General features: G+C 47.6%; 1 protein-coding gene across 2 annotated transcripts in view; it reads left to right on the forward strand.

Annotated features, from left to right (window-relative positions):
* The window catches only part of NKAIN1 (Sodium/potassium transporting ATPase interacting 1), a 261,338-nt gene that overhangs the window by 170,844 nt on the left and 74,389 nt on the right, over positions 1-16,105 (forward strand). For both annotated transcript variants that reach the window (XM_019512133.1, XM_019512134.1), the window contains exons 2-3: positions 9,292-9,429; positions 15,019-15,099. In XM_019512133.1, the coding sequence (XP_019367678.1) occupies positions 9,292-9,429; positions 15,019-15,099 (219 nt within the window). The remainder of the gene's footprint in view (positions 1-9,291; positions 9,430-15,018; positions 15,100-16,105) is intronic.

Consider the following 16,105-nt stretch of genomic DNA (forward strand, 5'->3'; position numbering starts at 1 on the left):
CCCCCCCCCCCCCCCCCGGCCTGTCCACAGGGACATCAGGGGAGATGAGGGGCTGGAAATGGTTAAGAAGGGAGGGAGGGGCCAGTTGGCTGTGGAGAAAGAAAGAAGCCACAGCAGTGAGACCAGGAGGGCAGTGCCCAGCCTTGCAGGTGTCTGAAAGCAAAAAGGGGCAGTGGTGGCTAGGACAAGGGGGAGGCAGAGGCAAGCAGGGGAACTGGGCTTGGACAGTAGGGCTATGCAAAGCTTTGGTAGCCGATTCGATTAGGAGGAGATTCGGCCCAACTGGGCAACCGAATCGCTGAATCTGAATCAAATCAAGCATAGACAACACATGCCTCCTGGGACTGGAAGGGCATTGCGACTGCCTGCAGGCAGCGGTGGCAGTGTTGGTGGCAGGGGCATGGCAGCGGTGAGCGGGGCCATACACATGCAGTTGTGATGGTGTCGGTCCCATGGCTGATTGCTGACTGGGAGTCCCCCCTGCAGCTGGATGCCGAGCCCGGAAGCGCGGGCAGCACTTCTCAAGGGGGAGCACTGGCACTCCGCCTGCCCCCTGCCCATCACCTAAGCCAAGAGTGCTCGATCTCGGGGGCACCAGTGCTCTCAGGGGGGGACCCATCAAGAGACCCATAAAAAGCTCCAAATCAGATCGAAGCCTCTGAATCGATTCGGAAAAGATTCGGAAGGCAGACAGCAGGAAACAGGACCTGAGAAGAGGGAGGGGGAGGAAGGGGTGGAACGACTGCTCTGGTTTTGACATCTGTAGCTGGCCAGTGACTGTGAGCTTTCTCTGAGTTTCCTTCCAATCACAGTGCTCTGGGGGAGGGCCGTAGAAACAACGTATAAGGCTGCGTGTGACCTCATCCGTGTGGCTTTTATGAGATGTCTGTGGCTTTGTTGCAGCAGCAGCGTCTGAAGGGCTCTGACTTGGTAGTAAGTAGCCTCTTGCCCCCAAGTTCTATCCAATCCTTTCCAATTAACCTTGCCTACAGTCCCTATTGTTATCCATTCCTTTCAGCGTATTCTTTCCCCCAAATCCTCTTCTTTGTTCTTGTTAGCCCTTTTTTTTCCTCCTAGAAAAAGAAATCTGTGTTTTCCCTGACAGTGTGTGATCACTGTACAGGAAAGCACAACATATATTACACACACACACACACACACACACGTTTTGCAGCACACCAAACATCATGAAGTGTGCTAGAAAGGCAGGCGCCAGGTCTTCTGGCAGGAGAGGGAGAGGGGGCAGAGGGAGAGCTGCAAGTTCCCCCCACCCCAAAAAAACCCATAGGCGCACCCATGAAATGAAGAAGTCCCAGGGGATTCAATGTTCCTGGCTGGGGCAAGCCGCTTTCACTAGAGGTCCAAGCACTGGTGAAGCGGCTGAAGGAGGGCGTGACCTAAAATTGCACCCTGCCAAGATAGGGAGTCCTGGTGGGACTGCCAGTGGTGTGGCAGCCCCAAGAAATGCCAGGACCATGAACCTACCTGGTGGAAGGCGGATAGGAGGTACCTGATAACCTCCAGCCACGACATGCATGTACGCACAGTCCTGGCTGGGGAAAGCCCAGACCTGTAAGATCTTTGAGAGGCCTGAGGCTTACTGGTTGCAATGGAGTTGTGAGGGGGAATTGTAACTTCCCTTTGAGGATCAGGACTAAGAGATTGGAGAGAGAGTGGTTTTCTTGTGAGAAATGTGCCCCCACAGGTAATTGCATGTTCTTGTCTTTAATAGATGTCTGGTGTGCATTCATTCTGGTGTGCAGTTGTTGTTTGGTCTCTCCTATGTATTTTCCATCAGGGCATTTGGTGTGCCGGATAAGATATATAACATTTCTGGAGGTGTAGCTGTAAGATCCAGGAATGGTGATGGTTCTGTTGTGGGGTGTAGTAATTGTGGAGGTACTGGAGATATGTTGGCAGGTTTTGCTTTTCTTGTCATGACATGGTCTGGATCCATTCGATGTGTTTTGGGCTGTAGGAAGTTTGCTTCTGGTGATGAGGTTAGCGAGGTTCGGTGCTTGTTCGAATTTACAAAACACTTTTCACAGATGAGCCTATGAACTTCACTTCATCAACCTCCGCAGTACAAAAACTCATGGACCCAATGTAGACATTGGATTTATGACACACTATAACCTGCCCGATATCTGACTCCCCAGGTACCTCTCCAATTTTACCTAGCTGCTACATCCCTCTCCATCCCTCCCCCCACCTGTCTCTCACCCCCTGACACCTCAATTTACATTTTCACTGGCTGGCTTTCTTGAATGCATATCAGCCTCTGGCTTCTTTACTATTCATTCCATCCAGGAAGAGCACACACACCAACTGCATATGCTTCCTCAGCCTGACGAAGGGTATTTAAAGCCAAAAGCTTGCCAAGATACATTTCTCCAACTATTAATTTGGTCTAATAAAAGATCAGATTGACCCAAAGAGCCTTGCCTGCCTATTCCTTAGATCAACATGGCTACAACTAGAAACCCGGTTAACACACACAAGTGATATGAGTTTTGCTTTCAACAGTTTGAAGGGCACTTTCACAGAAGGCCCTGCACCTATCTCCTTGAAACCTGGCAGGCTTTGTGCCCTCAGAAGGGGCTACCATCCCTGCTGTTTTCATCCAAATCTGCAAAACAATTACGAAGTTATAGGTATTTTAGGGATTCCCCATTAAACTCTGTGGCCGAATCACCGAATCAGCTGATTCGGCCAAATCTCCAAGTCCAATTTGGCCAAATCGAATTGGGACAGTGACTCGAATCACCGAATCAAATCACTGTCCCTCTGATTCAGCCGAATCCGAATCAAATACTTGCACCTTCACACAGGCCTACTGGACAATCTCCTCCAGACCCTCTTGTCTTTGAGAAATGTACCACAGGATTATCGTCCCTTCTATCCCAGTGGCACTTAGGAGTTGTATGTACACAGATGCACACACAATCCCTAACTGAAGAGCTTACAGTAAAGTCCGGATCCAAAGCCAAGTTAAATCAGATGACTTAATCTCCCTGAGAAGTCTTTCCATTGGTTTCAGTGGGTTTCAGGTAGGCCCTGTTCAGGAAAGCAGACTCACTATCCCTGCTGAAATCCAGTGACTTGCTTAAGGTCACACACAAGTCTGTGGCAGAGCCTGGATCCTTTGTTCCTCACTCAGTGCTTATCATTGCTACCACAGCAGCACCAGGATGCCCCAAGTGAGGGCAGGACCCTGCTGTGCTGGGGGCTGCAAAAACACCAACAGACCACCCCTCTCCAAAGACCTTCTAGCCTCCATAGACAGAAGGAAAAGCTAGAGGGGGAAGAAGGCACAGAGAGGTAAAGCAGGCTGCCCAAGGTCACACAGGCCTCAGAAAGAGAGCCAGAAGTAAAACCCAGGTGTCCCATGCCTAGTTCACTGGAGTAGGCTCTGCCTCTCCACCACTATATTGCCCTTATCAGGATCTGAGTCTCTTCCCCACAAGACCCCCCTGCCCCCACTTTGCTCTCAGCTGAAGCTGCAAATTGGCTGGTTTCAGACAGTCTCACCCTAAGGATGCAGACCCACAAGAGCTGATAGACATCCCAAGCAGGGGTGCTCATCACACAGGCTGCCCGAGACCAGGCCAGGCTTCAGCCCACTCCCTCTGCCTGAGAACCTGTGCTTAGCAGATCTATCAGCACCACTCCCACCTCCTCCCAGCCTGCTGGTTGCTGATGGGAGTATGTAAATCCAGGCAGCTGCGCTGATAAAGGTGCTGCTAACCTGATGCATAAATAACACTTAGACAGTGCCTCACACATTTCACTCTGCCCATTAAATTCAACGATCTGAAGCAATAAAGCCCACGTCCCTCCCACTAATGAAATTGGCCAGCGTTCTTGGTTGATTTTTGTCTGAACTTTTCTGTTTTGCAGTAAATTCTGCTCAGTGGCACCAGCCTTGATCATTCCTGCCGTGAACGTCACTTAGCTTGGAGCAATTTCCCTTAAATAAAGATCGCTTGGAAGGGCCACTTTTAAATGAAAGGGGATTTAGAGCCCTCTTCCTGCTGGGCTTTTCATGATAAACTGACTGTTTTCTGCAAGATTATAACTCATCTATAGAAAATGCTCATTCCAACCAAACAAGGTCTGAGCCCAAAGAGGAGCTGGGTAGGTTTGTTTGCAGCACAGGTCTGAGGAGTTATACAGGATGAAGAATGATTGTGTTGCCTCTCTTCTTTATGGTGCTTTTCATCAGTGAATCTAAAAGTCCTATACAAAAGAGACAAACTTCATTTTACAGACAGAAAAGTGGAAGCAATGCATCTTCAAGGCTTATACAGAATCCAGGTGTGCTGAGCACCAGTCCAGTATATAGGCTACAATGAGACAGCACCTTTCTGTCAGAGGGTGCATCTATGAGATGTTAACATTGCAGTAGACTAATTTATGTTAGCAGGGTTGGCAAAAAACATGCTGATGTGCTAATGCGCAGTAGAATTAATTTACTGTGCATTAGCGTCACATGAGAACTGTTCGTCTGCACAGTAGCACTGATTATGGCGCACTTAGTACCTGTAATTACAAGTACTAAACTTAATGCACTGTAATTACAGTGCATTAATGAACATCGAGACCTGCCCAGACTGAATAGGGACCAGGTATACTGCCATACACAGACAGAGTTAATACTCTGTAGATCTTAGGCTGGATAAAGCCACAGGTAGCATCCTTTGACATAGATGCAAGAGAGAACTGGGCCGGAACAAATGCAAATATAAATATATTTAAGAATACATGCAGAATGATTTTCTGTTAGACTTGCTGGCTAAAGACAGACCCTCTAGAGACCCTAGTCTAGAATGACTGAGACACCACGTGTTGCCTAGTGTTACTCTCCAGGGCATCCCTAAATCCCAGCCTGGATTAAGCAGTGGAAAAGAGTGCCTTGTCATGAGCTTTAGATGGATTTAATGGGCAAGAAAATGTTAAAGGAGCTTGTTGTGACCCCCTTTTATTTCCTCTTTAAAACTGTGCTGGTGAGAAATGCAAAAGGAGATCTTGTCTAGGATGGTTTAGATGGGGATAATCCTGCCATGAGTAGAGGGTTGGACTAGAGGGCCTCTTAAGGTTTCTTCCAGCCCTACTTTTTCTATGATTCTGTGCTGTTTTGCTATAATGCTGACGACAAGTGTATAAAATCCTAAGTCTGGTGGTAATGAAACTGGTTTAAAATCTGAGGTTTAAAAGTGTTTGCTTGTTTTCTCTTTTTTTAAATAAAAGGGATTAAGCTTTGGAGCAGGCTAGGGAGGCTGTAGTGTAGAATCTCCATTCTTGTACATTTTTAGAAGAAGGTTAGATAAACATTTGATTGGGATTTTGGGATGGTCCCTTAAGAAGGGGCTTGGACTAGATAACACACTGAGATCCCTTTCAACACTTCTATTCTGTGATTCTGTTAGTCTTTCTGGTTTCTGAATCTTTAGCGTTCACATTTTTCTGCTTTTCTCTGCATCAAGGAGGGCTAGAAATTTAGGATCAGATTAACACAGTTGTTCGGTCAAGTTGTACAGGGACCAGTATTTCTGTTTCCTGATGAAATTCTGCAATTTCAAAATCAGGTTTTCTTCCAAATTAAATTGCTCAAAAAATCAGTCTGGGGGAAACAGTGTTTCGGGTCAGTCAGTAGGTTTCTTTTTGAGGAAATCAAGCCATTTCATTTTAATTCAGCCTTTTCATTTCTTCATTATGTATAATAAAGAGCATTACACACGTTGCAGGAAGGTGCCCTGTGGGATTCACAAAAGTGACTAACAGAGTAAAGTGCCTAATTCCATCATAATTCAATGTCTGTTAGGCCCGGTCCCTACTTAGACATTCAGACATCCTACTAACTGCCTATCTATACCTTTAACCACCTAAATGCCTGCATAAATCCAGGCTCCCCTGTTCTTGAAATGGAATTGAGATTTTCTCCAGGGAAGGGGCTCAGTTGAAGAAAAACACCAAATGTGGCTCAGGATAAAATTATCGGAGTGGACAGCACTGATGTAGTTAAGAAGCTTGGGTAGAAATGAGAGGGATCTCAGTAGGGAGTAATGGGAGTAATAGCTTAACAAATATCCAATATCCAGTTCATTTAATCCATCCAACTAATCATAAAGATGTAGCTGCAATCAGTTCCTACACGTGCTAACAAAACTCACCTGAACACAGCCCCACAGGCAAAGCCTTCATGCTTCCAGTTGCCTAAGGGGACAGAGCGAATGCATTGCCCCAACAAGATTAGCAATGTATATTTTTCTTCTTTACAGCCTTGGAATCTGACAGCAAGGAAAGCTTTGTGGTTTCTTTTTTAATAATATAATTACTGTTTATTTGAGTCACAATAATATATAGCAGCCCCCGTCACAGACCAGGAGGGTCCCATTATCCTAAGTTTGGTGTCAACAAAGAACAGAGTTATGCTTTTAGCACCTGTTGTCAGCATGTTTTTGCCATTGGACCATAATACTGTGCATGTCATTTATGCAGTAATGCTGGAGATTCACAATTTTTTCATTACACTTTGACAATACAGATAAACTTGTGTGTATTTTTGTGTGCACATCTGCCTTTCTCTTATTATATGGAGTATACAGGTAAATCTCTATTAGATTCCAAACTATTATGCTTGGTCTATATTCTATGTGCCTACTTCTGTTTAAATCTTTAGCTGTCTAGCTTTAGTTTTCTAGTTTTTTCTGTAGCTATAAAAGGTAAATTTGAGATATACCAATGTGATCAATCTGCATGTGTGACTCTTAAGGTACTTTCCACTCACACCAGTGCATGTGTAGTTTAACTTTATGTCTTCATGTTTACATTAGAGTCTGTGCCTGCCACTCGGGCAGCACTTTTTCCTATGCTTGTGGCTAGAGTCACTTATTTGTCCATGCCTTGGACAAACTTCATGGTAAGTTTCTAACTGCTTGTGGGTTTTACACCTGCACACACCATCTCATGACTTCAAGTACTAGGGTTTAGGAAAGCCCCCTAGCATGTTCAATAAAGTTAGAACAATGACACCATAAACTAGATCTGGGCAGGCGCTACTTTTCCTGTTCTGTGCAAATGGTCAAGGTTTCAGGAGGATGGGACTGGGACCTTTCAGAGCTTTTTCTGGAAGAAACCCTATTGGGAAGCTTGTCCTAGACCCAGCAATGAGAGCTGGTCCAAAACTGTTCAGAGGCTTGAGTGCAGGATCTCCTGTCGAGGTTAATACCCCAAGCTCAGGACTGCACCCTCTTGGGTCTTGCCCAGAAACTCTGCCTGGGACTGGACAAGACTTTTCTGAGATGACTTTCATCCAAACAGGTTCCTTCCCTTGTACACTCTGGCTTCAACTATTCATCAGTTTCTAATGAAAACACATTTGGTTGGAGAATTCCCAACCAGTTCTACTGCAACCCTTTAAAAAATCTAATTCTGTAATTAAAAGTAATAGGCCTGAGCCAATAACAAACACAGCCATGAATAAACAATGGCACAACAGGCGGATGCACCCAGATACAGTCTTTAATTTTACATGCGTGCAGAAATCAGTATGCAATATTTAAAGCTGCATCAAATCCTTAGTTGTGGATTATGAAAGATAACAGTGATTAAAAAATAATGGTGCTAAAACAAAGAGAATTCTGTACAGAAAGGGAAAGACATTAAATAAAAATGAGTGCAGATCCAAGCCAATCTCATCAGGGAATCCTGGTAGCCTGAGCACCTAATCATGAAATAACAGATTGAGCTGGAGGTAAGCGACATGCGCCTCTAATTATCAAAGGCCACAAAGGCCGGCAGGAGAGGCACTCACAAAACATCCGCCGTTGGGATGTATTGATTGAACAGGGCTTCTCTCTGTCTTTCCCCTGAAGCGTAGGAGGCTCGGGAAAGAGGGAGCTCCTTTGGTGCTTTTCAAAACCGCCCGTGCCAGTGAGGCAGAGCTCTGAGTGCCATCCTGCAGGACAGAGCTGGAGGGAGCGGTGAAGCAGAAGAATGAGTTCAACATGGCAAGTTGCTTTCCCATTTGTTTTCATGCCGATGGAGCCTCAAATGCTGGTCCAAGCCCAGCCCTATCATTAACCTGCAAAAGAGTCAAACTGGCACCTCTTCCCACAGCCCCTGATCTATAAGCACAGCTGGCAGTTTGCTCCATTTTCCTGTCATATGGTATCCTCCTCCTGATACGTTAGCATACAGGGTCCCAGCCCCACTCCTCCCACTAAGCTGAAGGGAGCTTGCCCCAAGGTAGATCTATGGCTCCCATGAAAGAGCCAGAGAGACCATATATCAGTCACCCCAGAATAGCCAGCAGTCATGAATGCTATGATCCTCACAACCCTCTGCTAGGCAGGGAGGTGCTCTTATTCCATTTGCCAATTGGAAACTGAGGACTGGGGAAGATATGTGACTTGCCTTGCATCACAGAGGAAGTCTGTGGTGGAGCAGAGAATTTCTTGAGAGTCTCTCAGGAGGCTAACTCAGGTTCCCTAACTCCCGGACTACACTTTCTGTGACTGAGCTGAACTTTGTGGTCAGATCCCACGTGCCGGCCCACTGCTCCCAGGCTAATTTTGCCGTTGGCTTCCGTGGGCCAGGGTGCGGGTGTCTCTGAGACAGAGTTCACCCGCTGCATCACCTTGCTGGAAGCAGGGGTCTGTGTTAGTCACTGAAGGACACACCCTTGGTGCAGATCTCTGTGTGCTGGATCTGGATCGGAGCAAGCTTCCTCAAGCTTTGAAGATGTTGTGTCTAGATCCAAATATTAGGACTCTGCCCGAGTGTCTCCTTTTGTCCAGAGGCAGGCTCTGGCCCCATTCGCTGCAGCCAAGGAAGATGGTCTGCAACATCTGATATTTGCCAGCAGCTCCAAGCATCGGTGCATGCCTACTGCCCAAGAGCAGGGGTGAACTGCATCTTGGGAAGGGGAAGGTGGCACAGGGTGGCACTGGCTCAAGTCTTTGTTCACAGTTCCAGCACCCAAAGTCTTCAGTTTACCATGAGTAGTGGGTCCTACTTGCCAAGCCTTTGACCTCTTGGCTGCACGTGCTCTCATCTTTCTGGTCCCCACTTTTCTAGCTGCAGCCAGTGATTATTCCTAATAAATCCTCTTCTGCTGTGATGTATTTGCCCAATGCTGGACGATGAATCATACAGACATTTCAGTCTATTGTAACTAATTGTCCATGGGATTTCTCATTAATTACATGATACACTTTGCCTTTAATGTCCCAGGAGCCACTGTGTGATGAGTAATTCTCTGCTCTGTCCCCCTTTGTTCTTTTCCAGATAGCAGCGCTGGAGAGGCAGATCTTTGACTTCCTGGGTTATCAGTGGGCGCCCATCCTGGCCAATTTTTTACACATTATGGCTGTCATCCTGGGCATCTTTGGGACCATCCAGTATAGATCCAAATACCTCATAATGGTAGGTACTGCAAGGCCAGTGCACCTTGTCAGCTAACTGATCTCCTGCATCTCCAACACAGTGCATGGTTAATACCAATACAGCAAGTAATAAAGTGGCTTTATTACCTAGAGGATCTTGGCTGGCTCCAGCCAGCAATCACAGTAGTGATGATAATTATTACTGGCCCAGATTATGTGAAGAAGAAGGTCTCTGCATCCAGTGCATGGAAAGGGAGGGTCGGGCGCGCCTGCACCATTCCTGCCCTCATCTGCCCAGGGTCCTGCTACAAGCTGTGCATGGGGTTATATAGTTTGAAGGAGGGACACAGGGCAGGGACACAGATTAACAGGCTCAGGAAGGAAGCCAGAAGTGACAGCAGGATCCTTTCTGCTGGTTCTCAGAGGCAACCTCTTATCAGTTGCTCTTTAGAGCCAAACCAGAAGGCCCCTTTGTATTTGAAAGGGTTCCTACCAGGTACTGTCTAGATTGAATGAGGAAACTCCTGGCAGGGTAAGCCTCACACTGAGAGCAAAAGTCCTTTCTAATGCGGAGCAGGCAGGAGGGGAGTGCAGATGTGTGAGCCAGCCTGGTATTTCCTTACTAATGAAAAAGGCAGCATGACTCACTAACAGGTCCCTGGGGCACCTAGAGGTCCTGGAGGCTTTTCAGTCACACAGGTGACTGCTGATGCAGCTTGCAGTGGCCCCACCAGGTTATGCCTCTATGTAGGGTCTGCAGGGTCTTCTCATGAACATACAGAGGAGGGTGAAACCTGGCCTGTCATCTGGAGGGTTTTGTGGTTTTGTTTGAAACCCACCATCCTTTTGGGACTTGAAACCAAAGAGAAAGGCAAAGGAGGGCAATAGGGGGAGTGGGTAAGAAGGAAAGAGGAAGAGGGAGGGAAGGGAAGATGAAGGGGGAATCTCTTTTCAGACTCCCTCCCTCCTGTCAAGCATCTGTGGGAGTGGGAAGCAGAAGCAGCCTGATTGAGAGGACAGAGCCGGTCACACATGGGTGAAGGGCCGAGCATGGCCTGACAGGATATTTATCCACTGGAAAATGCTGATTCAATGGAAATAGAATGTTTCATGGGGACATGTATTTTGTTAAATTTTTTGCTGAAAAAATATCAGGCTGATAAGGTCAAAGCACCTGTTTGTAATATAATATAATATAATATAATATAATATAATATAATATAATATAAATTCCAAAATGGCACAGACTTAGCCCAAATGCTTCAGGGCTCTTGAAATGGCTAATTTCCCTCCTTTGATAAGGTCATTTCAGTATTGTCAAACTGGATTTTTTGAGACATTTTGTTCTGTGGAAAATGTTGAAGTCACTGAAGGACTTGCAGAAATGTCACTACTTGCCCCAGGATGGAGCTGCAGAGCTTTAACCTGCCCTCCGAGCATGGACGGGCGTTCCCCCTAATTTCTTCCCGGGACAGTCTGGTTCTAGTGCAATTCCAGCTCAAGTCCTGGCAGGTCCAAAGCAGCTCCTTGCTACTCTGTTCCGTCCCATTCCCACCCTGCCAAATAATCCCTCCCAGGGGTTCAGGCCAACAGGGTGCAGCTCTCCGCTCACAACCGTTCCAACACATCTATTCCTCAGTCTCTTCACCCCTTGTGTATCTTGCTGGATGATCTTACCATCTCCTTCATTCCTGAAGCAGAAAGAAGGAGCTGGGGGCTACAGGATATAGGGTGGCCACCACCGGTGCATCCCCAGAATACAGAACATCCCTTTGGTAGGGTGGGGAACGCCTGGGGACCTCCTTGGCCAATCAGTACTGAAGAACGGGGCAGCCGCCTCCTTGGTCAGCAAGGGGTGGGGCCACTGGGCCTGTTGACAAATCAACAGCAAGGGGTGGGGCCACTGCAAAAAAGCCACCTCTCTAGCCAGCTAAGAACCTTGCTCCTCCTGGCTGTGCACTGCTCTACCTCTATGCACAGCCAATAGAATCGTGAGGACAAGTGACTGACATGTCTTTCCATCAATGAACTGAAAAACAGGACTTTTTGCAGTCTGTTTCTCATTCAGAAACAGACAGGGGACAAAGAGTTTAAAAGCAGGACATTTTGGTATAAAACAGGCCCAGTGGCTCCCCAAACAGGATGAGATGAGGGAAGGAGCTAGGAAAAAGAGGACTAAGACACTGGGGTTGAGGCAAGGAGGAAGAGAGTTGAGGGCTTGTTGGTCCCTGAGTGCCAGTGCTGGACTTCTGCTCTGGACAAAGGCTCCGTAGTGCATCCTGGTCCCATTCAGACAATGCAGCAGAGGCCACTGGGTGCAGGAGCGCAGGGCATAGGCAGTCCCTTGACACCAAGTTAAACAGTTCCTTTTAGAGGTGGATCCAGCTCCATCTTAAAGCCAGGGTGGTCCCTGGCCATCACTGCCCATGCTGGGAGGCTGATCCAGAACCATACTGCTCTGAGGGTGGGAAGACTTCTGCTTTCCAGCCTAAATTAATCCTGGCCAGTTCATCTCCATTTGTTCCTGTGCTAATGCCAGCATATAGCAAGCGTGTCAAACTCAGACTCTGGACCCGAGGGCTCCTTCACTGGCTAGATTTGGCATGGTGGAGCAGCAGGATCTAAGACAGGGCCAGCAGGGATGTCAGTGTCTGTAGTAGGACTGGCAGCAGTAGGGTAGGCAGCAGCAGGACCAGTGGCCTCAGGCAAATGAAGCTGTGTTGGCACAGCCCTTGCTTGCCCTGCTGCTGTTGATGGCCATGTCCACGAGGGTCAAGGGCCCTGGATTTTTTGGCAGGCCACGTTCCCCCCAACCCCCTCCCCCCAACCATACACACTTTTGGGAGCCTGGTGGGCCAGGTGATGTGGCTTCACAGGCCAGATCTGGCCTGAAAACCATCATATGCTTTATACCCCTGACTTCCATTATAGAGAGCTCTTCTCCCTCCCTTGTGTTTGCCTGATAGTCTTGCTGCATTCGTGTCCTGTTCTTTCCCTGTCCTGAACACATTTGTTATCACTTTTCTGAGGGCTTGTCAGCACAGAGCCTTCATACTGATGTCGTTGCTTCCAGTGATAACCTCTAGTGTAGACACACTGCAACCAGGTATTAAGACTTATCCTGGAGGATTTTACATCACATTGTACCCAGCTACCCCCATGCAAACCCCTTTTTAATCCTGGTGCAACACAAAAGATTTGTCCCAGGGTGGTTTAATTTAGTAAATGCTTTAAAATATTGCTGGTCACAGGTGTGTATGTTTTTTCCCCCATCACTATACCAGCAACAGCCCGAGGTTAGACACACGTTAACCTACCTGTAGGATTTACCTCACTTTGGGGAATCGGCATAAAGCACAGCTCACATCCAGCTTCTGCGGGTTTATACTGGGTGCGTGCTGCAAGGTTTGCCTGCACAGCTCCATGGAGATCTATGCCAGCAAAGCTTTTCAAATGTAGACAAGTCTGCAGTGTAAATAATCCCAGTGCAGACAGGCCCTGACTCTTGCTAAATGATGCTGCAATTCCCAGCCCATTATCTGGGAAATGTGATCAAGTGACTGTAGCAGGGGCCAAACGTCAGCTAATTAATCCTATCAAACTCTCCCCCCTCCATGCCCCAGGGAAAAGTTAAATTAACATCATTATCCTCATTTTATATTGTCAATGACTACACAGAGTGCAAGGGCCTGGGAGTTGGACACTGGGATTTTGAGTAAAGGTCTGTCATGGACTTGATGCACGATCCTGGACAAGTCACAGTGTCCCTTCTTACCTCCCTTCCCCTCCTGTGCAAATGGGGAGCCATTTCTGAGGTAATGTACAGGGCAGCCCCTCAGACGAAAGGGCCTGGAGATTTGCCATTTATTTCTATAGACCAAATTCTGTCCCTACCTGCATGGAACAATTGCTGAAAGAGGGTTTCCTCTGGGAAACTATTGCAATAGGCATTTAGCTCTTTAGATCCCACAGGGCAACACAAAGTGTGTAAGCCTCACAATCCCCACTTTACAGACAGAGAAACTGAGGCACAAGGTGGTTAGGCAGCTTGGCCAGAGTGACAAAGCAAGCCCACAGCAAAACCAGAACCAGAGCCAGAGCAGAGATTCCCTAATCTCAGTCCAGGTCACTGGGCCTCTGCTGGGGCTGTGAATGACACATTCATGGATGATGCTGTGTGACCAGGAGGTTTGGAGAAGATAAAATTAGCACACCACATCCATTATCTCAGTCTGTGTAGAAGAGTTTTGCAGAAGCCTCTTGTGTCGCCCCTCCTACTCTGCTCTGCACCAAACCATGGAAATGCCTGCACAGGAGCAAAGCTTGCAAAGCTGGGATTCAGAAGCAATGATTTAACTACTGAAACCATTTTTCTGATGTAGGGGCTTTCTGCTTTAACTGCTCTTGGCACCATCCTTGGCAGGGAGGGACATGGTATAGGGCAGTCTGCTCTCTGTGGGCCTGAATAACAGAATGAGATTCAGGTCAGGATTTCCTTAAAGCAGCGATTCTCATTCAGGGTGCTACTGCACCCTGGAGTGTTGCAAGAGCCCTTTATGGGTACCATAGGGGTGCTGCACAATACCAGCACTGTTGGGTGTGCAAAGACCTATACATGATTCACAAGATAGACCCAGAGTTTTCAAATAGAAACCCATAATGTCACAACCATTTGGATCTATTGTGATCTTTTTGAGTTCTTTACAACAGAAGAATTGTTTTTTATTTTTCCATAGTTAAAAAAAAAAGAGTGAATACTAGAGCCAGCATTTTCTGAGTAGGCCTTGAGTTTAAAAAGGTTGAGAACCACTGTCCTAAACTGTGGGAGTGTTTAAATCAGGTAAGGTTGGGGAAATGGTAAAGGAGAAAGTAATTTCTGAGCCCTCCTCTGAATAGTTCATTGCTATGAGGCAAGTAGCTTGACTAGTGGCCTGACCACAGGTCAGGGAGCCAGGGAATTTCACATCTGATGAGGATTCATTAAGAGTCTTCAGGGAAGTCACTTTCTCACTGCATGCCTCAGTTTATCTGTCTGTAGCACAAGGATAATAATACCTGTCTCCTGGGGAATGTGTGTAGAATGATGGGACTAATTAGCTGATCTGGAGAAGGTGCTGCATATATGCATTAAATTATACACTTTAATTTCCTGAGATCCAAGTACTGTAGGGGGGCTACAGGTTACAGATCCTGGCCACAATTACTCTTTCCCAGATGCTAGTGTAAAACACCACTGAAGTATGGAGTGAACCCAGTAATTAAAGAAGGCAGAATTGGGTCCATTATTAATAAATGGGGCATTTGTTGGGTAAGCGCAGGCAGGTGGGTGCTTGTGTGCTAAGCCCTGTCCCCTGGGCACAAACACACTGCCTCTTTCTGTCCACCACAAGGGTATGGAACCTGATTCAAAGCTCACCGACATCAAGGAAAAGCCTCCCCATGGCTTCAGTGAGGTTTGGATCAGGTCTATGCTACAGGCAAAACGCAGAGTCCAGAGATAACCCAAGGCTGCTGGGTCTCTCTAAAATCTCTGCTTTGCCAGCTGTTTCTTTTGACTGATGCTAATTACTAATGCCTCTCCCCACCCTGTTCTTTGCTTCTGAGCTTTTGCCTCTCTCTCTCCCCCCAGTATGCGGTGTGGCTGGTGCTGTGGGTTGGATGGAACGCATTCATCATCTGCTTTTACCTGGAAGTTGGACACCTGTCACAGGTAATTACCTCTGTAATGGCATTGAGTGCAGATCCTTCCTGGAGCCATTGATCAGCCTGGCATCCCCGCCTGCTGGGCTTCACATTCTTCATGTAACTGATGCTGTTCCTCACCCCAATGGAAGTTACTGTTGGGGGAGTCTCTATCCTGAGCTTCACAGAGTATCCCTGCAGCTGCTTGATGGCTGGCCCCCTCTCCTGTCTTCCATTCTTTCTTACTGAATGATCACAGTCCAGAAATCATGGGCCAAAGGCCCCAGCTCAAAGGAGTATATGCCTGGGTACATAGGTGACTGGTAGAGGCTGCACAGGGGTGCACGTGCCTCCCCTGATGGGGCTGGTGTCCCCCCTGATGGCCGACACTGATGCTGTCGGCAGGGCTGGTGCCCCCCCGACAGGGCCACTGCCGTTAGTAGCCACCCAGATTCAGGAGGTACCAGTTGCTCATGCCTGGGTAGTTGCTTTGCTGGTTTTGCTGTGTAATGGAACAGGGCCTGGGCGGTTCATGTAGAAGACAAGGGCAGGGTTCTCGTGCTGGAGTCTGGAGCTGAGGAGCCTGGGTCAGGAGTCAGGAGCTGATCAGTCAGAAAGGCAAGCCAGAAACCAGAGTTGTGCAAGGAGTAGCAAGCGAGAAGCTGGGTGCAACAGTCTTTTCTCAGACAACATGGTCCTGTTGGTTCTGGGCTGTGAGGTTTGGCCATGGCCTCCCTCCTGTACCACTGGGGGGTGACTTTGCCAAATCCTTAACTACTTCCAGCTGGGGCTGAATTCTCCCCTGCTGGACCCAGGTTCATTACAGTCTAGTGGACTGAGTACTGAACTGGGGCTCAGGAGACATGGTTTAAGTTCCTCACTCCACCCCAGACTTGCTCTGTTTTGAGCAAGTCACTCAGTTTATCCTGTGCTTTCATTCCCCACTGATCAAGCAGCAGTCTCCCTGCCTCATCGGGCAATGAGAAGATGAAGCTCTGTGTGTAGTGGCAAGACACTGAGATCCTTTGGTGTAA

This window comes from Gavialis gangeticus, unplaced genomic scaffold (genome assembly GCF_001723915.1).
Source record: "Gavialis gangeticus isolate Ggan-Ray unplaced genomic scaffold, GavGan_comp1, whole genome shotgun sequence".
Classification (NCBI taxonomy): domain Eukaryota; kingdom Metazoa; phylum Chordata; order Crocodylia; family Gavialidae; genus Gavialis; species Gavialis gangeticus.